Source organism: Microcaecilia unicolor, chromosome 3 (assembly GCF_901765095.1).
Source record: "Microcaecilia unicolor chromosome 3, aMicUni1.1, whole genome shotgun sequence".
NCBI lineage: Eukaryota > Metazoa > Chordata > Amphibia > Gymnophiona > Siphonopidae > Microcaecilia > Microcaecilia unicolor.
Genome location: NC_044033.1, coordinates 209,134,239 through 209,161,732, shown reverse-complemented (window position 1 = coordinate 209,161,732; position 27,494 = coordinate 209,134,239). Strand labels below are relative to the sequence as shown.

Genomic DNA, 27,494 nt, shown 5'->3' with positions numbered 1-27,494 from the left:
CATGGTCCTGTCACCCCGGCTGCTTCTCCCTTCCACCCCGGAAGTGACGCGCGCACGACGACCGCCCCCTACGGGGCGGAAGTCCTCCATGCTGGCTAACCTCCTTGCACGACAGAAGGGGCGGAAGTAAACACCGCCGAAAATCTCGACCAATGAGGATCGCGAACAGACAACATGGGCGGGGGAAAAAGGAGACTCCTGATTGTGTCATTAACAGCGCGCCGCAGTGGGCGGGGTTGCTCTTGGATGTCATCATCGTGCGGACAGTGGTTTAGTCTGGAGTGGACTCTGGTACTGGTTCGGAGTGGCACTCGGATTCTGGCCCAGTGGTTTGGTGGTGGAGGAGGAGGAAGTAGCACCAGGACCAGCATCTGAACAAGGAGGTGAGGCTATTTATTTATTTACCGCCTTTTTGAAGGAATTCACTCAAGGCGGTGAACAGTAAGAACAAATCAAACATGAGCAATAGACAATTACAGCAGTAAAAATATTCAAAAACAATATAAAGTATGGCATAATTACTACTTACAATGTCAACACAATACGTAATAGAACATTTTAATTGACAGTGTAGGGTATAAGCAAAGATGGAACATATAGATAGTTAAGAGAGTAAGAAGAGTTAAAAAGGTGACTGATTTAAAGAAAGTTGTACATGAGGTCAGAGAGATGGTTAAATATTATCTCAGCTAGGGTAGGAGCAGGTTCCCCACTTATGATGTGTGGCTAACCCTAGCAGCTCTACCGGGGCAGAGATAGGGTTGCAAACTGGATCCAGATTTGCTCGACAGGGTTGATCGTTTATTGTTTATCATTTATTTGTTTACTATACCGTAACTTATTGCTTTGCAAATCAGAACAGTTTACACATCTAAAATATACAATAACAAAGTATATAATTTAAACTAGCAAATCCATTTTCTGATAGAATAGCCCAAACAAAGCTTCCATACAGGAGATAACAAAGACAGTCATTTTCATCAGTCATACATAATTATCTAAGTTATAGCCCTCCTTATTGCATAAAGCAATTTATATCATACCTGTGTGGTTTTCTTTATCAACAGAAGAAATCATATTTCAAAAGCAGTTTTTAAAAAATACGTTTTTAGAGATATACGGAAATGCGTGTATGATTCTTCTTCCCTAATTGATTTTGGAAGGGAGTTCCACAGTGTGGGGGATAAAAAGAAGAAAGCTGAGGTACGTGTGGACTGCCATCTAGCCCTTGAGGGTGGAGGGATCACTAGTCTATTGTTTTGTAACTGTCTTGTAACTGTCTTGTCTGTCTGTATTATTTAGATTGTAAGCTCTTTTGAGCAGGGACTGTATGTATCAGGTGTTCAGCGCTGTGCGCATCTGGTAGCGCTATACAAATGCTAATAATAATAATAATGTTGGTGTGTATGGAATAGTAAGATTGGCAAGGTAAGATGGGGTTGGAAAATGGAGCGTTTTATATGTCAAAATGAGAACCTTTAATTTTACTGTATAAACTATCGGAAACCACTAAAGGCGATATAGAAGTGGTGTGGTCCTGTCATATCTTTAGGGTCGACAGATGATACGAGCAGCCGTATTCTGAATTGTTTGTAACCGTTTTAAGTTGGATTTGGTAGTGCCTGCATAAATAATGTTACAGTAATCAAACCGTGTTTTAATATAGGCATAAGCTAGGATACGTAAGGAGTCCTTATCAATAGCATTTCTGATAGAACACAATTTCCTTAGATGGTAAAAAGACTTTTTTTACTACATCAGATATTTGGTCATTGAAGGAAAGAGCAGAGTCTATAATCACACCTAGATATTTAAATGATTGTACCATAGCTATTTGTCTGTTAAACAATATGGGTATTAAGGATGCCACAGGGCTATGGCCCGTTACCCAGGACGCTATGGTCTTATCAGGGTTTAATATATCAAACAGTGTTTGGAGAGCCACCTAGCAACCTCGTCGAGACAATCCTGAGCTGGCTTTAAATCTATGTTCAATGGGTTTATATCTAGTGCTGGGCTTACCCCAATGCATGCAGAAACTTGTTGCCTTGCGTTTCATAGGGAATCAAATGGAAAAATCAGAACTACAAATCTCTTCATGCAATGGGGTAAACCCAGGGCTGGATCAGCCCTGTCAGGCGAATTTGAATCTAGTTGGCAACCCTAGGCAGAGACCTTCCTCCCATCACTCCTAGCCAGAAAGGGCGATTTCTTTCATTCTGACCCCTGCTTGCTGTGTCACCTTCAGCAAGTTGACTTAACCTCAGCTTGTACTCTGCTTAGACTTCCATTCCATTCCTAACTTGAAGGGAGGAGGTTCCCAGAGCTGGTGCAAGAGTAAAGGGCGCCCTAGATCAGTGTTTCCCCGAGTCTGGTTTTCAGGATATCCACAATGAATATGCATGAAGAGATTTGCCTATAATGGAGGCAGTATATGCAAATCAAGTTCATGCATATTCATTGTGGATATCCTGAAAACCTTACTGGACTTGAGAAACACTGCCTTAGACCAAGGGTGGGCAATCTCAGTCCTCGAGGGTCACAATCCAATTGATTTTTCAAGATTTCCCCAATGAATGTGCCGTGAGATGTATCTGCATACAATGGAAGCAGCGCATGCAAATAGATCTCATGCATATTCATTGATCCCAACCTTAGAGTGAAAATATTTATCCTGTTATAACAGGGGCGTAGCCACGGGTGGGCCTGGATGGGCCCAGGCCCACCCATTTTCCCTCCAGGGCCGCCCATCCGCATCTATCCCTTTTGTCCCATGGAGGCAGCGCTTCCTATCTGCCCTGTCTTCTCCCCAAGCTCCGCTGCATCGGTCCCTCCCTGCAAGTGGAATCCTCCTTCGCCGGTCGCGCTGCGCTGCCTGCCATGCACACGCAGCTTCGCTCCTCCCCCTGCCGCGTTATCTGGCCTGTGATGCACTTCCTGTTTAGGGCCGGATGAACGCAGCAGGGGGAGGAACGAAGCTGCGTGTGCATGGCAGCGCAGCGTGACCGGCGAAGGAGGATTCCACTTGCAGGGAGGGACCGATGCAGCGGAGCTTGGGGAGAAGAGAGGGCAGGAAGGAAGAGCTGCCTCCGTGGGACAAAAGGGATAGATGCGGATGGGCGGGCCTGGAGGGAAAATGGCTGAGCTGCTGGGACATGGGAGGGAGAGGAGGAAGGGGCTGGAGGGAAGGGAGAGAGTTGCTGGGACATGGGAGGGAGAGGAAGAAGGGACTGGAAGGAAGGGAGAGAGCTACTGGATATGAGAGGGAGAGGAAGAAGGGACTGGAGGGAAGGGAGAGAGAGCTACTGGATATGGGAGGAAGAAGGGACTGGAGGGAAGGGAGAGAGAGAGCTACTGGATATGGGAGGGAAAGGAAGACGGGACTGGAGGGAAGGGAGAGAGCCGCTGGGACATGGGATGGAGAGGAAGAAGAGACTGGAGGGAAGGGAGAGAGCCACTGGGACATGGGAGGGAGAGGAAGAAGGGACTGGAGGGAAGGGAGAGAGCTACTGGACATGGGAGGGAGAGGAAGAAGAGGGGCTGGAGGGAAGGGAGAGAGCCGCTGGGACATGGGAGGGAGAGGAAGAAGGGACTGGAGGGAAGGGGGAGAGCTGCTGGGACATGGGAGGGAGAGGAAGAAGGGACTGGAGGGAAGAGAGAGCTGCTGGACATGGGAGGGAGAGGAAGAAGAGGGGCTGGAGGGAAGGGAGAGAGCCGCTGGGACATGGGAGGGAGAGGAAGAAGGGACTGGAGGGAAGGGGGAGAGCTGCTGGGACATGGGAGGGAGAGGAAGAAGGGACTGGAGGGAAGAGAGAGCTGCTGGACATGGGAGGATAGGGAGAGAAAGAGGGGAGATGGATGGAAGGATGCAGAGAGAAAGGGGAGAGACTGGAAGGTTGTGGAAAGAGAGAGGGGAGACTGAACAGAAAAGGGTAGCGAGATAGAGACACTAGATGGAAGGATCAGGAGAGAGGGTAGATGGGTGGAAGGATGAGGAGAGAAAGAGGGAAGACACTGGATGGAAGGATAGGGAGAAAAAGGAGACGCTGGATGCAAAAGAAAGAGGGGAGCTGCTGGATAGAAAGAGGGAGAGGACAGAGTAGGGAAAGACTGGAGAAGAGGAAGGGGCATGTGGAGAACAAGGGTGAGGAAAAGATTAAAAGCCATAGGTGGTGAATGGACAGGAAACCCTGGCAACAGAAAGACGAAGGAAAGCAGAATCTAGAGACTGGGAGCCACACAATGAGAAAAAGTAAATGGCCATACAACAAAGGTAAAGAAAATAATTTTATTTTAATTTAGGATAAAGTAATATGGTACCTGTGTTAATAAAGTTTCAGAGACCAATACTTCCTTCCTTAGGTCAGGAGAGGATACCATAACAGCGTTATGCTGACCTGAGGCAGGAGGTTTTGGCCTCTGAAAGCTCATTGAAAAGGGTGTTAGGCTTTTAAATAACTTTTCTGAAACCTGATGCACTGAAAAGCAGCACTTTACCCCTGTGTGACAAATGCATCTGATCAGTGTGACTAAATTTTGCTGGGGAAGGGGGATAGAGAGAAAATTTTGTGCCCACCCAGTTTAGGTTCAGGCCCATCCAAAATTGGCAGTCTGGCTACGCCACTGTGTTATAATCTTTCTTAATCCTATACTTATTGATAACAGTGCAACATTTGTGCATTGGAACAGTTGAAGATCTATTTGATCAACCCTTGCGGGTAGAGAGAATAATAAGGCACACGGAGAAATGCTGGATTTTTCAGCATTTTGGCACACTGTTGAAACAAGTTGTGCTAGCGCTTGGCACGGTTTGATGACGTCTACAGCTATCCGTTTCTGGCAGCACTGTTGAGCGTACTTGCTGAACTTTTCAAGCTCACAGGATAAAATCATTGTTTTTCATTTGGAGAGACATACGGACTGAAATTTATATGCAAATAATTAACATCGGAGGACTATGGTAGCAGTGCTCATTTTGTTTGAGCACTGTAAGCATATTTAAGGATTGATGTAGTACAACTTATAGCATGTATTAGTAAGGCATTGTTTATGTGAACCTTTATAGATAATTTTTTCAGTGATGATCGTTCCACAGTGTAATATTTTGTAGGATGTATGTGTGAGTGCGTGGTGTGTATGGAATCTTGGACAGGGTATTGTAAACTAAGGTGTTTAAGATTACAATAAATAATAATTTTTTTGACTACATTAGAGAGTATTTATAAAGCTGTTGCACTGTTATCAATAAGTATAGGATGCATATTTATTGGGGAAATCCTGAAAACCCAACTGGGTTGCAGCCCTTGAGGACTGAGGTTGTCCACCCCTGCCCTAGACCAACTTTCAGCCATACACCCACCTCAGTTACTTTTCAAGTCTTTAGCCTGCCCCCTCCCCGATTTTGATGTTTTATTTATTAGGATTTATTTACCACTTTTTTGAAGAAATTCACCCAAGGACGAGGTGTGCACAGCAAGAATAAGTTGAACGTAGGCAACAGACAATTGCAATGGTAAAAATATTAAGATAACAGTACATAGAATGTATTTATTTATTTATTTGTGACATTTATATCCCATATTATCCCAAAGAAGTTTGAGTTCAATGTGGTTTACAATAAACAGTATATGATATATAACAAAGAATAATGCATAAGAAAGTAATTTGTTATGGGAACAAAAGGGGAAAGAATTGGCAAACTAGAATTAAACGTATGTGTTTGGCTGCAGCTAAAACAATGATAGCATTGAAATGGAAACAAAGGCTAGGCCCTACAAAGCAAGAATGGAATGATAAACTATATATGTTGATGGGAATGGAAAAGATGACAGACAAGCGTAAGGGCAAGTACAATCCAAACACAGAGGAATGGGTACATTTATTAGGGCTGTTGAATGGAAAAGGAGGAGAGAGGGAGATAGTGATTTAGAATACGAGCTGGGGGGGTAATTGGGATAGTGAGGATGGGTGGGGAGGGTGGGTGGAGGGAGGGGAGGGAGGAGGGGGAGAAAAGGGGAAGGGAAAAGGATGATTGTCATAGCAAGATCATATGGGAGAATTGATTTCTAAATGCTTGTCTCTTGGACACAGTAGGAAAATTGTTGTATTAGTTAGTTATAGGAGAATCAATCTCCATGAATTTGTTGCTTTGATGTAGTAATAAAAAAAGTTTTACAAAAAAAAAAAAAAGTAATTTGTTGTAAGAATCCAATCTTACAATATAGTATCATAAACATACTGGGATAGCTATGGATGTTTAACTTTTAGAAAATCTATTATGAATGAGAAATTGTACATGAAGCAAAGAGAAAGTTAATGGTAAATAGAGTAATAGCCAATTCAGGTAATAATTAATTGTTTGAGATATGGTCGTTCTTTGTGAGGGTTTGTTTGAATAGAAACGATTTGAGGATTTTGCAGAATCTAGTATATTCCTGTATATTTCTTATTTTGGGTGGTAAGGAGTTCCACCATTTGCTTCCTAGGTAAGTGAAGTCTGCAGCGTGGACAGTTTTGTAGATCACTTTTTTGGGAGGTGTAGTCTGAGATAGTTTCTTGCCTCATAGTTAGTGTTTCTTTGAGGTAAGCTTATTAATGGTACCATATAGTCTGGAGCTGTGCCATTTAGTATTTGAAAGCTAAATGTACATAATTTGAAGGTGATTCTCGCTTTGATGGGAAGCCAGTGTAATTTGATTAGAGGCACTTTCAAAACAAGAGATTTTGTATATGAACCTGGCTGCAGTGGTTTGAGCTGTTTGGAGTTTTTTCAACAGGTTCTCCTTACAGCCAGCATATATGACATTACAATAATCGAACTGGGATAATGTTAATGATTGTACCAATAGTCTGAATGTTTCTGATGAGAAATAGGGTCTGATCCTTTTTAGTTTCCAAAGAGACCTGAAAGATTTTGTGATTACTGAGGAAACTTGGGTATCAAATATTAATTGTTTGTCTATAATTATATCTCGAATTTTCAGATTATTGTCAATGGGGAATGAAGTGTTGTCAATTGTGAAACTGTTGTAGTCGTTTTGGTCAAATAGGTTGGCAATGACCATGAATTTAGGTTTTTCTTTATTTAGCTTTAGTTTGGATTCTGAGGCCCAGGTTTCCATCAAATTTAAAACCAACCAGTGAAGAATGACATCACAAGGAGGAAAAAAAGATCTCATACAACTGTGGCAAACGAGGAAAAACAAAAAAAGATAAAATTTTATAATGCAAGGTATAAAAGAAATATATAAAAAAATATGTTCAGGGTTTTTTTGATCCATGATTACTTTTTGCACTGTGGGCAGAAGAATCGCTAAAAAAAGAGTTGTTTTTCCTCATTTGCCACAGTTGTATGAGATCTTTTTTTCCTCCTTGTGATATCATTCTTCATTGGTTGGGTTTTGATTATTATCTGCAATTGATTTCAGTGAAGCTGATCTGTTTTATAGTTTCTTCCATCAAATTTAAGCCACATTTTGCCTTTTGTAAGATAGATTGGCAACACAATACACAATAAAACTTCTTAATAGATAGCATGGGGTGTAAGCAAAGGTGGAACACAGAGAAACTAAAATAACAGGGTTAGAAATAAGGGGGGGGTGTAATTTAAAGAAAGTTGCATGTGAAGTCAGAAGGATGCATTAATATAAGCTCTGCTAGGGTGGGAGTGTAATTAAACGTCAGTCTTGATCACGTGACTATCCCATAATATTCTAGTGGTTGTTGGGGCCTGTTGTTCTGCTTTGGCTACAGCTGCTCTTTGCTTCCACCATGAAGCTGCTGTGCTAGGCAGCTGCTAAGTCTTGCCTAATGATAGGCCTACCCCTTATCTTCTGTTGCCTGCTGTGTAATCTTTAGCAGTCACTTAACTTCCTTTCATCCAGTCTCAGAAGCTCTTTGTGGCAGGGGCTTCATAAGTGTAAGGGAATCCGCACGTAGGGAGAGAAAATCCATTAGATGTGACAATCAAATGGACCTAAAAGGATTTTTTTTTCTTCTTCTCATTTGTATTTTAATATTCTTTATTTTTTTTCCCTGAAAGGAGAGCGGAGGAAAGGACAAGATGGTTGTATACCCTGCCAGCCTCACAGAGGAGGAGGAGATGCTGCAGAAGAAGTATGCCAAGCTGAAAAAGAAGGTGCGAACTCCAGCCTCTGCTTAATTCCCTGGGTCATTTTGTGCCCTGAGCACTCAGTTTTGTAAAAGACGGAGAGGGTGGTGGACGCTTGGAATGCCCTCCCGCGGGAGGTGGTGGAGATGAAAACGGTAACGGAATTCAAACATGTGTGGGATATGCATAAAGGAATCCTGTGCTGAAGGAATGGATCCTCAGAACCTTAGCTAAAATTGGGTGGCAGAGCAGGTGGGGGGAAGAGGGGTTGGTGGTTGGGAGGTGTGGATAGTGGAGGGCAGACTTATACGGTCTGTGCCAGAGCCGGTGATGGGAGACGGGACTGGTGGTTGGGAGGCGGGGAATACTGCCTGGCAGACTTATACGGTCTGTGCCCTGAAAAAGACAGGTACAAATCAAGGTAAGGTATACACATATGAGTTTATCTTGGGCAGACTGGATGGACCGTGTAGGTCTTTTTCTGCCGTCATCTACTATGTAAATATCAGAAAAGCAGGGTGCTGCTATGTTGTTTACAACTTGTTGCATTCTGAAGTTTGACTTTGGCCCAAGCAGCTGAAGGGAAACAAGACTTGGGCACATCAGGATTCTACATGGGAACCTAGTTCATAGTGGTAGATACAGATCCATTGGCTGTTCCACTCTTTCCATTTATTCTGCTGAGGATACAGCTTTCAGCTAAAGAAGTTTGGCTGCTTGCAGGTTATCGTTCCTTGTAAGAGTCAGTGTTTGTTCCCTGGTTCCTTGGTTCCCTACCATCCTGCATAGAATGTTCAAGTCAATCCCCCCCCCCCCCCCCCGGTGTGTTTTATTACCAAGGTCTATAATAATCTAAACAGCTACTAGATCCGGCAAGGCCATTGGCCTAACTTCTGACTTTCTAAGTTCACGTGGTCTTGCCACCCCCAACTTGCTGGCGTTGACTGCATTGTTTTTAGAGAGTTGCAACCTACTGGTTCCCATTGGTTGCAAGCCTTGGCCTTCCATCCTAGAGGGCTGCCAACAGGTTTTTGGGATATGCCTAATGCAGTGCTTCTCAACCTAGTCCTCGGGGCACACCCAGTCAGTCAGGTTTTTAGGGTATCCACAGTGAAATCTCAATGAGGCAGATTTGCATACCAAGAAGGCAGTGCATGCAAATCTTTCTCATGCATATTCATTGTAGATATGCTAAAAAAAACCCACCAACTTGGCTGGGTGTGCCCTGAAGACTGGGTTGTGAAGCACTGTCCTAATGAATATGCATGAGAGATTTGCATATCTTCTGCCCCCATTGCATGCAAATCTTTCTCACACATACTATAAAGTATACGTGTATCACTGACACTTATACCACCCGCTTTCTAAAAGTTATAGGGGAGGGGGAATCCTCCATGAAGCAGCAGTTAAAACCCTAACAACAAAGGGGGGGGGGGGGGGGGGTAACCTACACTGAGCAGCCCATGCCGGTCTTCGTTTGCTGTCATTTACTACGTTACTAAGCTTCGTTACAGAGTCTTGGCCTGCAGATCTATCTATTAGGCTGCCTCATGAACCGATGATCCTGAGACATGCTCTTTCCAGTCTGGTACCCCCCCTTCAGCTGCCTCTAGCTTGGAGTTCTTTGTTTGCGTCTCCTGCATGGCTTAAATTTTGGCTTCATGCTTCTCCCTTCTTCCCCTCCAAAGTTAAATATAAATGCTGCAGGCTAGATGCATCTGAAGGGGGTGGGTGGGAGGCGAGACATTTGAAGGGGCAGGGGAGGCCTGGTCACATGAAGACATTGATTATGTTTGTGTTACTCTTTCAGAAAAAGGCTTTGATGGCCTTGAAAAAGCAAAGCTCCACCAGCCAGACGACCCAAGGAGGCATTAAGAGGTGTAAGTGTATTATAATACGTAAACCACTCTGTAACCACGAAAAGGCAGCTTATCAAATCCCATCCTCTTTCTCCTTATACCAATAAGATGGTCTGACAGAACACCCCTAATTATTTTGTGGGTTGTGAAGGATTAAAGAAAAGTATTAGACTTTCTGGCACTATGATTCCTCCTGATCCTTTCGTCTTGTCCACGGACAGCTCTCTCAGACCAGCCGGTAGTAGACACGGCCACTGCCACGGAGCAGGCCAAGATGCTGGTGAAGAGCGGAGCTATCAGTGCTATCAAGGCGGAAAACAAGAATTCTGGGTTCAAGCGTTCACGTACCCTGGAGGGGAAGCTGAAGGTAATGGCTGGGGACCTTCAGGAGGGCCCCATAATAAATTAAATGCCCTAATCTCATGTTTGTGCTATTTGTCTGTCTTGAATAGATTGTAAGCTCTGTGGAGCAGGGACTGTGTACAGCACTGTGAAAATAAGTAGATAGGCAATAGCATCATTGTGGATTTTTTTTTTTTTTTAAAGCTGGCAGGTTTCCTTTTGCTCTTTGATAATTCCGCTTAACCAGAACCAGGGCTGGAGGCTGGACCATGAGTACTTAACTCTTTTTTTTAATATATCCTTGCTGACTTACTTTGGGGGACCTTGTGGCTCGTTACAGAACCATTCAGTCATGGGCCTAACTCTGACCTCTAGATGTTGCCATTAACAGAAGAACATAAGAATAACTGTACTGGGTCAGACCAATGGTCCATTTAGTCCACTATCCTGCTTCCAACAGTGGCCAATACAGGTCACAAGTACCTGGCAGAACCCCAAAGTTTAACAAGATCCCGGAATCCCAAAGAGTAGCAACATTCCATGTAGAACCCCAAAGAACAGCAAGATTCTGGAATCCTAAAGAGTAACAAGTTTCCATGTAGAACCGCACAGAACAGCAAGATTCTGGAATCCTAAAGAGTAACAAGATTCCATGTAGAACCCCAAAGAGTAGCAACATTCCATGCTACCAATCCCAGGGCGAGCAGTGGCTTCTCCTATGTCTATCTCAGTAGCAGACTATGGACTTCTCCTCCAGAAACTTGTCCAAACCTTTTTAAAATCTAGATACGCTAACCACTAAGTAGAAATCCATTCAGTAATTTTTATGTGCACGCTGCTTTGAATTCTAATATTGCCTCCTTCACAAGTTCCCCAAGCCAGGGGAGTAAAAGCCCCCAGCTGCGATTGGAGCCCAGGTCTCCTCCATCTGTCAGTGCACAGCACTGACACTGAGCCACGGGCCGCCTCTGGCCTCAGTAGGTTTGGCAGCTGCTTAGATTATTAAAAAGCTTGATGCTGAAACACAGGCAGGGAAGGCAGCAGCTGTGGAATTAACTGTGGGATACTGTAAATATATCTTCCCAAGTGGATAGAGAAGTACTTGGCTGAACTGCATGGAGTAGCATTTACAGTCATCAGCACAGGAGGTTTCAGAGGAGGCTGGGGTGACCCATATTGGGAGGGCGGGGGGACGACCATGATTAAAACTCAAACTTCAGTGAGTAGATATGTGAACTAACACAAAACACAGTAATACGACATACAAGGGGACCTGGGTGGTGGATCAAAGAAGGTGAAATCAAGGCCTGAAATGGGTGACCTGTGGAGGCTGTAGCAATTTCTGGACATGCTTGGGACAGATGCAAGGGCCACTGCTGGGGGGAGGGGGGGGAAAGGCTTGAGAGGTCAGGGCTGGTGCAAGGGTATTAGTCCACCTCTTCCTGAATTATCTGAGTCAATGGGCTCAAAACTGCCCATCCCTCCCTGCTGGTAAAAGTACCTCCTATTGTTTCTTGAGTTCGTGTGGCAGTCTGGATTGTCGTATTTGCCCAGGCATTTAGCCATTAAATTTTACGTTTTCCCCAGCACTCATAGTCATTGCTTACAATTCTGTCTGGTGGAACCTTCTGCACATTTCCAGTAAACCACAATTTCACGTTGCACAGGGCCGGCCCAAGGCAAGATGCTGCCTGAGGCGGAGCTAACATACTGCCCCCCCCCCCCCAGGGCAGTGTTTACCTCATCATGTTTCAAACCTGGCAGTGATTCCCATACGCTGCCCTGCCGCCAGCACCCGCCTCTTCCCTTTGCTGCGTCTGCTTGAGTTTCTGATGAAACAGGAAGTTACATCAGAGAGGCGGCCACAATAAAGGGAAGAGGCGGGTGCCGGAGGCAGGGCAGCGTATGGGAACTGCTGCCGCTGCCGGGTTTGGAATGTGACGAGGTAAAACTCCGCGAAGGGGGAGATGCTGTTCCTGAAGCATGACGCCTGAGGCCCCTGCCTCAGGTGGCCTAATGGTCAGGCCGCCCTGCCTACTCCAATCCTTTTTAGTCTCTGTGGCCACCAGGGTCTTTTCCCAATTGTCCTCCCTAAGATGCACATCTGTGGCGTGCCCTGCACCTGAACCCCAATGGCGGAGTCCATAACCCCCCCCCCCCCACACACACACACTTACACACACACTTGTCACCAGAACTTCTGTATTTTAGGGTATTTCGATTGTGTCTGTATTTCTATTCACACTGTCTGTTTCTGTGTGTGTGCCTGGCTGTGTGTGTGCGTCCATGTCCTGACTTCTGTCTCTCTCCAGGACCCGGAGAAGGGGCCAGCACCCGCCTTCCAGCCTTTCCAGCGCAGCACGTCGATTGAAGAGGAGACGGCAGAGGTACGCAGAGCGGGACCAGTTACCCTTTAACATGAGAGAGATGCAGGCCCCAGTCCTAGATCACATCTGTGCAGGAGACCACTGATAGACAGTTTGTGAGACTTTCTTACAGAGAGATTTTTACTGATTTCAGACTGGAGCTTCCCAGCCTTTGAGAATCCATGAGACTGTCTGTGCTTCACCGTTAAACTTTAGCCAGGCGCTGACCTGTCTAGTACATCACATCTGATGGTTCATCTGTGCTCAACAATCTCTAAGCCAATTATCCTATATAATAAAACGCACCTCCAACATTCTGAAGCTGACTGCATGACTGAGGCATTCCTGCTCTCTGTATCCATCTCCTGAATTGACATAACGTACTTCCGGGTTCGTCACAAGCAGAAGTGACCAACCACACGAGGTTTCTCGGCTTCAGAATGTTGGAGGTGCATTCTGTTAAATAGGATTGGTCAGTTCCTTGAAGCACAGCCAGAGCTCAGCGTCCTGCACAGTAACACTCAGACACCAGAGAGAGAGAGGGGGGGGCCTGTCACCAGAGAGAGGGAGGGAGGGGGGCCTGACACCAGAGAGAGGGGGGGAGGTATCTCTGTCACACACACATTCTCTCTCTCTCTCTCTCTCACAGTCAATGTCTTTCTCTCACTCTCACACACTCTATGTCTCACACTGTATCACATTCACTCTCTATGTGTCACACAGTCACTCACACACTCTCTTGGTCTCATACACTCAGTCTCACAGACAGTCTGTGTCTCACACACACTCTCTCTCTTGCACACACTGTATCTGTGTAAAATACACTCTCTCTCACACTGTGTCTCACATATGCACTTGCACACACTCTCATTCTCACACACACTCTCACAGACACACTCACACCCAGACTCTCTCTCACACACACACACTCGCACATCCACTCTCTCTCTCACACACAGTCACTCTCACATACACTCTCCCAAACATACACACTCCGAGGAAAACCTTGCTAGCGCCCGTTTCATTTGTGTCAGAAACAGGCCTTTTTTACTAGTATACAAATAAAATCAACATAAAAACAGAATCAACATTAAAGTAAGCAACACATCGCACAACAAATTCACACCATCAATTGGTCAGAAAACAAGAAGGTTTTCAGTCTTTTGACATTCCCACTAGCGAGTCCATGAATGAATGCCTGTTGGCTCTTCACTTCATATCCTAGGACCCAGCTACATAAAAGCCATCTGCCAGGACCCTTCCAGATGAAGAGGAGCAGCGGGAGAAGACCCTGCTGTGTCCTGCTTCACTGTATAGCAGGGGTTCTGAACCCAGTCCGTAGGACATAAATGGCCAGCCACTCTGGTTTTCAGGATATCCACAATGAATATGGATGAGAGAGATTCATAGGTACTATCTCTCTTATCCATGTTCATTGTGGGTATCCTGAAAACCTGACTGGCTTGGCTGTGTCCCAAGTACTGGGTTCAAAACCTCTGCTATACACACGACGTCACTGGCTGATTAGCAGCAGACAGCAATGGCCTTTTTTTTCCAGACAGCTGTAATGCCTCACAATTTGATGGATTTAGCTTCAATTTATTGGTTGATTAACCAGCCCTTTAATTTCTCAATAACTTCATCCTGCTTCTCCATGCTCACAATTAGCTGGTTAGAGCAACGTTACCCAAGTCCAGTCCTGGAGTACCCCCTTGCCAGTCAGGTTTTCAGGATATCCGCAATGAATATACATGAATTTCATTTGCACTTTGTGGATATCCTGAAAACCTGACTGGCAAGGGGGTACTCCAGGACCGGACTTGAGAAACACTGGGTTAGAGTAATTTTCGAAGGCATTTAACTAGATCTATAGGTATTGACCAGGTAGAGGCCTGACTGAGAATTTTTCCTTCCTCAGTACGGCTGAAATACGTTTGGGTTTCATTACGCACCTACTTGTAGCTGCAATAAGAGGTGTCGGGTGCAATTAGATGCCAACGTTTAGCTGCTAATATTTACACTTGTGTTTTACATTGTGTAAGTGACACCCAAGGAGGTTTAATTGACAGGAGACAGCGGGAGTGCATTTGGCCCATTATCTGGCCTGAAGCCAGTAGGCGGAGCTTGCTGTTGTACAAAGTAATGTATTTTGAGTGTACCAAGATGGCTGCTTGGGTGTAGACAGCTTCAACCTTGTCACGTGACACCTTCTCCTGTCTATCAAACCTCCTTGGTGACGCAGCCTAAATATTGCCGTGCAATTGCGATTTAGGCTATACTTTATAACTGAACCTGGGCACCGAGAGGCGTAATACAATACTATCTTTAACGCACAGATTTTTGAAGTGTATCTTTTACCGTCCTTTATAGACTGGTCCCCAAATCATGCAAACACACATCCTCTGCGCCTAATTTTCAAAGTGATACAATCTAGATTGTGTCTCTTAAAAAATCTGCGCAAAATATGAATGTTAAAAGCACCAGCGTGGCCTGTGTCATCGGAACCTATTTTAATCTTGCTGTTTTAATGTCTTTTCTCGCTCTTAACTTTCACTCTTTCTGGCTGTCTTTTCCCCTCTCGCTCTGGCAGTCTTCCAGGCGTCCACAGAGGAAGTCTCTCTATGAAAGGTGAGTCTCTGACCTGCCTGTGTGGACAACAGAGGAGGTAATAGAGAATTGTGAGGTAGGAAGATGGCTGGGTTACGAGTTCCAGTTATGGCACTGACCTATGTTGTAACCTTGAACACAGCGGTTTAACGTTAGTACCTTCATTCGTAATGGGGCAGTAATATTAACACATTGTTACGTTAACTTTTTTTCTGTGAAACACATCCTGCCCCAAGACAGCAGGAGGACTGAATGTCCCTGTAATGCATCCCGTCATGGGACAGAAGCAGGGACTGTGCAAGAGGACCAAGTGTCCTTGTAATATATCACACCTTGAGACAGCAGTAGGGACTGCACAAGAGGAGTGAGTGCCAACCAGCAGGGACTGCACAAGAGGAGTGAGTCCCTCTGCCGTGAGACAGCAGCAGGGACTGCGCAAGAGGACTGAGTGCCTCTGCCATGAGACAGCAGTAGGGACTGCGCAAGAGGACTGAGTTTCCATGTAACATCCTCTATTGAGACAGCGTGGACTGTGTAGGAGGACTGAGTGTCCCTGTAGCACATCCTATGGTGAGACAACTGCAGGGACTGTGCAGGTGGAGTGTGTGTTCCTACACTAACATTTCTCTGTGGTATCATTTTAACTTACAAACCTTGCCTTGTCTCCGATTTTCTTTCCTCACTAGCTCCCACTCTCTCTGTTTTTTTTTTTTTGTCCCTTTCCAGCTTTGTGAGCTCCAGTGACCGCTACAGGGAGACCGAGAAAGAGCCAGAGGAAGGCCGGGACTCAGATAAAGACTTGGAGCGGGACAGTCTGAGGAGCCATGAGCGTGATTCCTACGACCGGGAACGTGGGAGGGATCGAGATCGCGAGCGTGACAGAGACCGGGATAGGGACAGAGAGAGAGACCGGGACCGAGAAGGGTCTTTTCGGAGTGAGTGGCTTCCTGCTCTTATGCCTGATGAAATCAAATCAGTCAGAGGCTTGATCTATATGAGCTGATGGCAGAGATAGGATTGCAACCTTCCTTCTCTGTTTATGCTCAGGATCTGATTCCTTCCCTGACCGCCGGGCGCCTCGAAAGGGGAACACTGTGTACGTGAACGGTGTGGGAATGACACAGTCCATGCTCCGGACTGCTTTCAGCAGCTTTGGGAAAATTATTGATCTTTCCATGGATAGCCCACGCAAGTAAGGAAGCTTTAGAGATGGGGGGCAACAGAAGGGGGAACAGCTCTGTAAAAGAGTGATGATGTAAAGTCTCTTCAATTTCTATAATCCACTGGAAGGCTAAAAAAAACACAGACTGTGCATCCACATACAGCTCCGCCACATCGTAAACATCTAAATCCTCAAATCTGGCAATTGGCTTAGTCCCCTAGATCAGCACTTTTGCCCATGTCTGCATTAGCCTTTCTGGTTTTCTGTAGACAAAATTGTCATAACTGTGCCTGTCTTCTTTATAGATAAAAACTTCAGTAATAGGCACCTCCCTCTGTGTAAAGATCCCTTTCCTCTCAGAGGGGGCCTGGAGGACTTTCCTGGAAGGCTGGATCACAGAATTTTTTCCTTATGGGGTTTATTTCAGAGGTGTGGCTAGTGGGCCACCTATCAGAATAGCACTAGCTTTGCGACTCTGGCTCCAATGTGTACATTGTAAATATAAAGCTAGGAATTTGTTCTAAATTTAACTAGTCTCCCCTTTTCCTTCCAGCTGTGCCTTTGTTACCTTTGAAAAGATTGAGTCTGCAGATCAGGCCATTGCAGAGGTGAGAAAAAGACGGTGCAAACAACTCCCCTCCCAGTGCAGAAGTGATGCCTTATCTATATAATAATTTGCAACTCTGCTTCCCTGGATGGCTGGCTAGCTGGGATTGTAACAGCATGCTGAAGTCAGCTCGCCTCCAGCGTTCTCTTCCCTCTCAGTGTCCCACCCTCGCGTACGAAGTAACGTCAGAGGAGGGCGGGACATTGAGCGAGAAGGCAAGGGAAGGCTGGAGGCGACGCAAGCCCAGCCTGCCGCTACCTCAGGTAAGATGAACGGCTTAAAGGCAGGGCGGCAGGAAGGACAGAGTTACTGGCCATGGAAGGGAGGGGAGAGGAGAATCGCCGGACATGGATGGGATGGGAGGGCAGAATCGCTGGACATGGATTGGAGGGCATGGCAGGGCAGAGGAGAATTGCTGGACATGAATGGAATGGGAGGGCAGAGCAGAGGCGAATCGCTGGATGTTGATGGGATGGGAGGCGAGAGGAGAATTGTGAGACACGGATGGGAGGGGAGGGCAGTGCAGAGGAGAATCGCTGGACATGGAGGGGAGGCCAGAATCGCGGGACACGGAGGGCAGAGCAGAGGAGAATCGCTGGACATGGGATGGAAGGAGAGGGAAAAATAGCCTTGCTAGCGCCAGTTTCATTTTTTAGCGAAACAGGCTTTTTTTGCTTGTCACTTTATATAAATGAGCGGACAGCTGCTATTTTTTTTTTTAACCTTAATCCTGTCCTTCTGTTTCTCTTCCATGTATTCAGCTGAACGGTGCGGTGGTGGAGGACGTACAGATTAAAGTGAGCATCGCTCGGAAGCAACCAATGCTGGAGGCCGCCACGGGAAAATCGGTCTGGGGGTCCCTAGGTGAGTGGAAAGGGACTTGAGAGGGATCTGACGGGTGGTGCTGGATTCTCCTTGCTGGAATCCTTCGATGCTGCCACAGGAGCAGGGGCAAGGAAAGAAGAGCAGAGGTTGATAGTCAGAGAAGGTTTTTCCCCAGTTGTTCCTTAGTTACTGGGAGCAAAAAAGAATTTTCTTAACACCCTAGTGCAAGGAGTGGAGGAGTGGCCTAGTGGTTAGGGTGGTGGACTTTGGTCCTGGGGAACTGAGGAACTGAGTTCGATTCCTGGCACAGGCAGCTCCTTGTGACTCTGGGCAAGTCACTTAACCCTCCATTGCCTGCCACATTGAGCCTGCCATGAGTGGGAAAGCGCGGGGTACAAATGTAACAAAAATAAAAGGGTTCTCAATCCTCAGTACACACCAAGCCAGTCAGGTTTTCAGGATACCCACAATGAATATGCATGAGAGATTTGCATGCCCTACCTAAATTGTATGCAAATTTATATCTCATTGTGGGTATCCTGAAAACCTGACTGGCTAGCAGGGGTTCTCAATCCAGTCCTCAGGACACACTGAGACAGTCAGGTTTTCAGGATATCCACAATGAATATGCATGAGAGAGATTTGCATGCACTCGCTCATGCATATTCTTTGTGGATATCCTGAAAATCTGACTGCTGGATGTGTCCCAAGGACCAGGTTGAGAAGCACAGGCTTAACCCCTCCCCCCCCCCCCCCCCCCCCCCCCCCCCCCGCCTTTACCACATCAAAATGCCTTTGTGTGATACTGTGGCAGAAGTGGTCCACACCCCTGAACCAGAGGTTTATTGCTTTGCTACTTGTGCTTGGGGATGGGGGCCAAAATGGAGTGTACTCCCCAGGTTATTCTGAACGAAGGCTCACTGTGCTGCACTCCTGGAGAGGGGAGGTGCAAGTCTAAAGGGGCAGGGGAAAACCACGGGTCCCCAAATCCCAATTTCCAGCCTTCAGAGCAAACAATTTTCACTGGTTTTGAACAGAAATTTGAACTAGCCCTCTTTAGGGCTCTAAAAACAGGAAAAAATGGGGGGGGGGGGGGGAGTTAGCGTTCATAGGAAGGGAGGGGTTGACAGGGCTTTGCTCAAGAGATGGGGCTTCTGAACCCAGTCCTTGGGACACACCAAGGCAGTCTGTTTTTTTGAGAGGTGCACAGTGAATATGCATGAGATAAATTTGCATGCACCACCTCCACTGTATGCAAATTTATTTCATGCGTATTTATTGTAGCTATCCTGAAAACCTGAGCGACAGGGCGTGTCCCGAACAATGGGTCAAGAACCCCCAATAGAGAGAGCGTGCTTTGACAGAAGGTTTTTGCGACACTGTTCCTGAGCCCTCACTACCGTCCCCAGAGAAACCGATCCCAATTCTCTCCCCCCTCCATATCCTCCAGTGTCTGTCTGCACACAGTGATTTGGGGTGGGGGGTAGGGCTGCCCCATTAGGTTTGCAGGCCACAGGGAGAACTATTACGTGCTGCCTGACTGTCTCACGGATCCCATATGAGACTGTTCTGTTTCTTCTCATTTCAGCTGTTCAGAATAGCACGAAGGGCTCTCACCGTGACAAGCGCTCACAGGTCGTGTACAACGAAGAAATCTTTTAACAGTTCAGCGTTTTACGTTGTCAGTAATATTACACGGGTCTTTGTAGTACAATGAAGCTGTCATTTTTTAAAAATATATATATTTTGACTCTGTTCATGAGCCGCAGACCTTTTGTTCATCCTTTAGCTTGGGTGTGTGTGTGTATTGTGGTGCTTGGATGTTTCTTTGTCTAATATCTTTTTGCGGTCAGCTGGGATACGAGTTCCAGTTATGGCACTGTTCATTTTGTAAGGGGACCATAATCTTTATTTATTATCGTTTATTTGTTTACTATACCATCACTTATTTCATAGCAAGCCAGAATGGTTTACATGTGAAAAATGTACAATAACATACAATTTCGTTTAAGCTAAGAAATCCATTATTTGATAGGATAGCACAGACAGAACTTCCATACTGAAAATAATAACATAGACAAACATTATCACCTATGTTTACTAAGCAGCGCTATGGGTGCGTTAGAGTTTTTTAACACGCATAAATGGTTTACGCGCGTTAAACGCTAACGCGCCCATAGAAATGTATATTTCTGCAAAAGGACTATGGATGTTAAGGATTGTTAAAAGTCAAGCAGCTGGAAATCGTTTAAGGACAATCTGTTTCCCTTTCTTTTTCTCTTATGCTTGATGAGGTGATTAAGATACAGTGTCAGTTGTGTCACTTTTATGATTTATAATTAGAATTCACAAGTTTATAATAAACAACACAATTGGAAGTACATGTAAGTGTTTATTTATTTATTTATTGCATTTGTATCCCACATTTTCCCACCTCTTTGCAGGTTCAATGTGGTTTACAATACTTCATGAATGGTGGAATTACATTAGAAGATAGACATTTTGTGTTACAGAGGATGTTGGGTAACATGGTAATGACTTACAATATATCAAGAATGGTGGAAAAGCATTAGAAATTATACTATAAATGTTACAGAAGAATCTTGGGTAACATGGTGATGATAAAACATGATAGTAATATAGCAAGTAGAAGTTGTAGAGCAGTTCTGAGTATATGTGGAGGAATGGTGTGTGTTCACATTTGTTGATCTTTGTGGTATACTTTGTTAAAGAGATGGGTCTTCAGTAGTTTGCGGAAGTTGGTTAGTTCGTAAGTCGTTTTTAAGTTGTGCGGCAGTGCGTTCCATAACTTTGTACTCAAGTAGGTATAAAGTTTGACACATGCATTATTTTGTATTTTAGACCTTTGCAGTTGGGGAAGTGCAGATTAAGGAATGTGCGAGATGATATGTGATAAGATGGTAAACAAATTTTAGTCAAAGGTTAGGTACATAGAAATGTATAGGCGCATTAGCGTTTAACACACCGTAAATTTACAGGCGTGTTAAAAATGCTAATGCACCTTAGTAAACATACCCCTATGTCAGTCATACACAATTATCTAATGATTTAATTCTCCTTGTGAAATGTAAGGCAATATTTATACCTGTGTGACCTTCTTACTCAGCATAAAGTTATATTTCAAAAGCAGTAACATAGTCAATGACGGCAGATAAAGACCTGTACGGTCCAACCAGTCTGCCCAACAAGATAAACTCATTTTACATGGTATGTGATACTTTATATATATATACCCGAGTTTGATTTGCCCTTGCCATTCTCAGGGCACAGACCATAGAAGTCTGCCCAGAACTCTTCTTGTACTAAGTTCTGGAGCTAATGTCAAAGCCCCTTAAAATTTACACTCCAGCCCATCCATATCTATTCAACCACGATCAGGGTGCAGACCGTAGAAGTCCGCCCAGCATTGATTTTACTCTCTAATTACAAGCGCTGCCACCCAATCTCCACTAAGATTCCGTAGATCCATTCCTTCTAAACAGGATTCCTTTGTGTTTATCCCACACATGATTGAATTCCATTACCGTTTTTATCTCCACCACCTCCCGTGGGAGGGCATTCCACATATCCACCACATTAGTCCTGGGTCTGCCCCCCCTTCAACCTCAGTTCATGTCCTCTAGTTCTACTGCCTTCCCATCTCCGGAAAAGATTCATTTGCAGATTAATACCTTTCAAATATTTGAACATCTGTATCATGTCACTCCTGTTTCTTTTTTCCTCCAAGGTTTACATGTTCAGGTCAGCAAGTCTCTCCTCGTACGGTTTGCAACGCAAATCCCATACCATTTTTGTAGCTTTTCTTTGCACCGATTCTAGTCTTTTTACATAAGCAAGTTTTAAAAGGTTTATGGAAAAGGGTATGATTCTTCTATTCTGATTGTGGAAGGGAATTCTACAGTGCTGGGGACAAAAAAGAAAATGGCCGAAGCACGGGTGGACCACCAGTCTGTTGTCTGTGAGCGAGCGAAGCGTTCGTGTTGGTGTGTATGGAATAGTTAAGTTCGCAAGGTAAGACGGAGTAGCTGAATGAAGCGCTTTATATATCAAAATGAAAACCTTATATTTTATTCCGAAGTCTATGGGGATCCAGTGAAGACGATGTAAAAGAGGCGTGGCTTTATTGTATTTTAAGGCTCGACAGATAATACTGGCGGCCGTATTCTGAATTGTTTGTAAACATTTGTATCCCGCATTTTTCCCACCTATTGGTTAGGTTCAATGTGGCTTAAATGGAACAGGGGGCGGTTACTAGGTATCGAGCGGGGATAACAGTTCGACAGAGACGGCGAGAGTTTGTGGAGGTATTGAACCAGATTAAGGCGATTCACTGTGGTTTATATGCTTCATTGTTAGAGACTTATAAAAAGGGTCGATTAAGGTCATAACATAGTCAGATAGGATTAAATCATTGGTCAAGTCGGGTTGCTGTTCCGGAGGACAGTGGGTATGTATTTTGTAGGGTGGGTTGGGTTGTAAATTTTGGAAGGTGTGTTAAGTGTTTCGATCCTGGTTGGTCGTTCTGAGCTTGTGCCTTTTCTGTTCCAACTGTCTAGTTTGTGGGTCAATATGATTGGTCTGCTGGAGGTTAGGTTGTTTCAGTGGGGATGTGTTTTTGGAAGGTTAGATAGTTGTCTTTCAGTTTTAGGTCTTTTAGAAGTGTATTCCAGGTTTTGGTGCAGATATAGGAAAAACTAGCTGCGAGAGTCGATTTGTATTTCATGTCTTTAAATGATGGGAAGTGGAGGGTGAGGCAGGATCTTGCTGATACGTTTTGTGTTTCGGATTGGTAAGTCTATTAGGTTGGTCACGTAGCTTGGTGAGATGCCAAATATTATTATGTAAACCAACGAGCAGATTTTGAAGGTTATGCGGTCCTTGATCAGTAGCCTATGACCAATATGAACACATTGGTCTATTATTTCTTTTCTGTGAAGCACATCCTGCCATGAGACAGCAGGAGGGTAGAGTGTCCCTGTAATACATCCAGCCATGAGTGGCTGGCTCCATGGTGTGTGACTCTTTCTGAGTGGTGGCTCAGCAACCTTATTTCTGTGTTTATCATTGTGTACATGTGTGTCTCTTTTCTTTAGTGCTTTTGTGTCTGTTGTTGGGAGTGATGTCTCCAAGGGGACTAGTTTTGCACATACCCTGACAGTAAGAACATAAGCGTTTGCCATACTGGGACAGACCAAAGGTCCATCCAGCCCAGTATCCTGTTTTCAACAGTCGCCAACCCAGGTACCTGGCAAGATCCCAAAATAGAATACATTTTATCGTGCTTATCCTAGACATAAGCAGTGGATTTTCCCCAAGGCCATGTTAATAACGGCTTATGGACTTTTAGGAAGTTATCCAAACCTTTTTTTGAACCCTGATAAGTTAACTGCTTTTACAACATTCTCTGGCAACGAATTCCAGAATTAAATTATACGTTGAGTGAAGAAATATTTTCTCCGATTTGTTTTAAAATGACTACTTTGTAGCTTCATCGCGTGCCCCCTAGTCCTAGTATTTTTGGAAAGAGTAAACAAACGATTCACATCTACCCCTTCCACTCCACTCATTATATTATAGACCTCTATCATATCTCCCCTCAGCCGTCTTTTCTCCAAACTGAATAGCCCTAGCCTCTTTAGCCTTTCCTCATTGGGAAGCTGTCCCACCCCCTTTATCATTTTCATCGCCCTTCTCAGTACCTTTTCTAATTCCACTATATCTTTTTTGAGATGCGATGACCAGAACTGCACACAGTATTCGAGGTGCGGTCGCACCATGGAGCGATATAAAAGCATTATAACATCCTCATTCCTAATAATACCTACCATTCTATTTGCTTTCTTAGCCGCCACAACACACTTAGCAGAGGGTTTCAACGTATCATCAAGGATGACACCTAGATCCTTTTCCTGAACGGTGACTCCTAATGGGGAACCTTGCGTTACGTAGCTATAGTTCGGGTTCCTCTTTCCCACATGCATCACTTTGCACTCACGCCTAAGTTGGGGTTCGTGGAGATGTGTAGGTGGCCTTTGATGTTTTCTGTGCTTTTCCTTTGGAAGACTTCCTAAAGGAAAAGTCCATCGACCATTATTAAAATGGACTTCGGGCAAATCCACTGCTTATTTCTAGGATAAGCAGCATAAAATGTATTTATTGTACGTTTTTGAGATCTTACCAGGTACTTGCGACCTGGATTAGCCACTGTTGGAAACAGGCTGCTGGGCTTGATGGACCTTCAGTTTGTCCCAATATGGCAATACTTATGTACTTAAAACATGACATCTCAGTATCTTTAATTCTGTGTGTCTTAGGTTAGGCATGGCTCTACGGTCTACACGCATGTTTGTACATCTGTCTCTCTCTTGGTCGTCTCTTTGTCCGTCATAGTGTGGGTAGCCGTGTGCTATGTGCATCTCTGTATGGAATTTCCCCTTAATGCCAGAAACTTGCATGCTGAATTTTGCACTAATGGAGGAAGTCTAGGTATGGTGCAGACAGTGAGGCGCGGAACAAGCATTCTGACGGATGCAAGGTACTGAAACGGGACAGAAAGAGCAGATCTGCGCAAAGACACATGTTTCCATTTATAGGAGTGGCCTAATATTTATTGGAAAGGCTTTGATCCCGGCATCCTGGAGCTCCCACTGCAGCTCCTTGTGACCCTGGGCAAGTCACTTTAACCCTCCACTGTCTCAGGTACAAAAACCAAGATTTTGAGTCCTCTAGGGACAGAGAAAGTACCTGCTTATAATGTGTGATTGTCCTCCACCTTGAACTTGATGGTTAAGCGGATTATAAATGTCTAAATTAAATAGCGCCTGAATGTTTCCGCATGGAGGTGTAATGATGGGAGGGACATAGACGGGTTGGGGGCGTTCCCTTGAAATGCGCACAGCGCTACAGAATAATGCAGATTTGTGCACAGCTTGCACACAGGGATTTACGTCTGTTTTCGGTTGCTGTAACTCCTCACGCCCAGCACTATACACTTCTGTCTAAAGGGTGCTCATCCCAGAATGCTGTTCAGTGCCCATTTGTTTTGGCGCCGAATACTGAGTGCCATTTAACCAATTATTAGCTGTAATTGGCAATGATTAGCAGTAATGTGAATAAGTACCCTTAGGATTCTAGAAATTGAGCTCGCAAAATCCATAGCGCGTAACTGTGAGGGGGAGGGGGGCTTACCTGGCAGGGGCATGGGCAGATCAGGGCTGTGTCTAGCAGACCAGTTAGGTGCAGAGCTTGTGTCCGTGTCAGGCATGTAACTGTGGACTTATGCTCGTATTCTATAACAGCGATTACAGACGATTATTGTATTTTCATTTTGTGTGCAGTGTCTTGGCTCCTAATGTTGGACAAGCTGTACTGAATTACCCCCTCTGTGTCTTTTTCTGTTAGTATGTCTCTCTGGAACATGGAAGGGAAGGGGAAAGGGAAATGGAACTTGATATACCACCTTTCTGTGGTTTTTGCAACTACAGTCAAAGCGGTTTACATAGTATACACAGGTACTTATTTGTACCAGGATCAGTGTCCACTGAACTAACCACTAGGCTACTTCTTCACTGGCAACATTCCATGTAGAATCTCAAATAGTGGAGTGGCCTAGTGGTTAGGGTGGTGGGCTTTGGTCCTGGGGAACTGAGTTCGATTCCCACTTCAGGCACAGGCTCCTTGTGACTCTGGGCAAGTCACTTAACCCTCCATTGCCCCAGGTACAAATAAGTACCTGTATACAATATGTAAGCCGCATTGAGCCTGCCATGAGTGGGAAAGCGCGGGGTACAAATGTAACAAAAAAAAAAAAAAAAAGTAGTAGCAACATTCCATGTTCCACTGCACTAACCATTAGGCTACTCTTCCACTAGCAACATTCCATGTAGAATCTCAAATAGTAGCAATATTCCATGTTGAACCTCAAATAGTAGCAACATTCCATGTAGAACCTCAAATAGTAGCAACATTCCATGTAGAACCTCAAATAGTAGCAACATTCCATGTAGAATCTCAAATAGAGAAAGGGAAATGGGACTAGATGTACTGCCTTTCTGTGGTTTTTGCAACTACATTCAAAGCGGTTTACATAGTATATGCAGGTACTTATTTGTACCTGAGGCAGTGGAGGGTTATGTGACTTGCCTTGTATCAACTCATGTCCCCAACACTGGCCTTTTTCCTGCTATATTCCCTGCATTTGATAAACTCCTCCGGTTGGTGTTCCTAGTGGTTCACAGTTTCAGATCAAACCAAGAAATCTTTCCCCCTTTCCCAATCTTATTCCCATTATTTCCCTGTTTGCACCCAGATGCACAGAAATCTTGGGACCAGTCCACCCATCTCAGTCCATTAGATTGTAAGCTCCTTTGAGCAGGGACCGTCCTTCTTTGTTAAACTGTACAGCGCTGCATAACCCTAGTAGCGCTTTAGAAATGTTAAGTAATAGTTCTGCTGTCATTCCCTAAGGGGAAGACACTCCCCGACCACTCCATACTGAATGACTGCACTGTGGCCCTTTGATTAAGGCAAGCTTTATTGGTCTCGTGAGATACAGTGCCTTCAGGGGAATGTGGAGCTGATGAAAGAAAAGGGGGCTCACTGCAGAGGAAATCAATGGAACGTGTGGCTCTGCACCCACAATGCAGCTTCGGAAAACATGGCAGATGCAAAGATGCAAATGGTTGTTCATCCTGGCCTAGTTCATCTAAAGGTCCTCCACACTGGGTGAAAAGGGGTAGGGGCGGCAGGCAGCAGTTCACTAGGGCAGGAACTTCAGCTCTTCCTTCAGGTGTTCTCGGAGGAAGGGGAGAACTTGGAAGAGGTTGAGATGGAAATCCCGGGCGAAGGGGGGGCTCTGGCCATGCCGCTCACCTCCTTTGCAGAGGTCGTACACGCCCCAGCTGATGACGGCCACCTGCAGATATAAATTGAATGTATTCATGCCTAGGTGCCAGGTCTGCGAGTGCTTGAGCATCACAAGGGAAGAGATACTACTCCTGCCTCCCTCTGCAGCCTATTGGCTGGCTGAGAAATGACTGACCAATGGCCTGTAAGAAGAGCAGGGAGCAGCATCAAAGCACAGGATGAACAAGTTTCCTGTCTGGGCTGGAGAGGGGAAGAGCAGATTGAGGGCCTTGAGTGTAGATGCAAGGGCAATAGAGGTTGGGAAAGGTGGAGAGTAATAGAGGATGGGAAAGGTGGAGGGGTGTGGTGCGGTGCGAGGAAAAATGGCTGGGAGAAGAGGGAGAGCAGGAGATACAGGAGCTGAGAGTGAGAGATACTGAGGGAACATGGGTTACGGAGGAGGGAGAAGGGAGAGGGGACAAAGACTATGGCAAAGAGAAGAGCTGAAAGATGTAAAGAAAATTGAGAGAGGAGCTGGGATAGGAAAAGAGATGTGACCCCCCCTCCCCCCGCAGTCATTTGAAAAACCACAAGGGGCTTGTGATTCTTTTATGGAGAAGACAAGTGGAGTCTCTGTTCCCCTACACAACAGCCTCCCGACATTCTCTCCACTCTGATAGTGATCCTCCAACTCCTTGATTTTTCTTTAAATGCAATTGTAGACCATCAGCAAGAGAGATGGAACAGTTCC

The 27,494-nt window shown here is 45.1% G+C and overlaps 2 protein-coding genes across 3 annotated transcripts in view; one reads left to right on the top strand and one right to left on the bottom strand.

The window, feature by feature from the left end:
- The window catches only part of LOC115464337, a 133,760-nt gene that overhangs the window by 40,726 nt on the left and 65,540 nt on the right, over positions 1-27,494 (bottom strand). The window contains exon 18 of the mRNA XM_030194726.1: positions 26,659-26,813. Within this exon, the coding sequence (XP_030050586.1) occupies positions 26,659-26,813 (155 nt within the window). The remainder of the gene's footprint in view (positions 1-26,658; positions 26,814-27,494) is intronic.
- Positions 243-19,785, top strand: LOC115466211 (negative elongation factor E-like). Of its 2 annotated transcripts, none has more exons than XM_030197325.1 (11): positions 243-383; positions 8,045-8,137; positions 9,921-9,990; positions 10,191-10,336; positions 12,624-12,698; positions 15,268-15,305; positions 16,011-16,219; positions 16,332-16,476; positions 17,000-17,054; positions 17,815-17,917; positions 19,467-19,785. In XM_030197325.1, the coding sequence occupies exons 2-11, from the start codon at positions 8,063-8,065 to the stop codon at positions 19,538-19,540; spliced, it is 990 nt and encodes a 329-aa protein (XP_030053185.1). In that variant the 5' UTR covers positions 243-383; positions 8,045-8,062; the 3' UTR covers positions 19,541-19,785. The 2 variants fall into 2 exon arrangements, with proteins under 2 accessions (XP_030053185.1, XP_030053184.1); XM_030197324.1 differs by having other exon boundaries at positions 8,042-8,137.

Coding starts and splice junctions, on each gene's coding strand:
- LOC115466211 (XM_030197325.1), top strand. CDS start 8,063: ATGGTTGTATACCCTGCCAGCCTCACAGAGGAGGAGGAGATGCTGCAG. Junction 12,699..15,267: donor TTGAAGAGGAGACGGCAGAG/GTACGCAGAGCG, acceptor TCGCTCTGGCAG/TCTTCCAGGCGTCCACAGAG. Junction 16,477..16,999: donor TCCATGGATAGCCCACGCAA/GTAAGGAAGCTT, acceptor TTTTCCTTCCAG/CTGTGCCTTTGTTACCTTTG.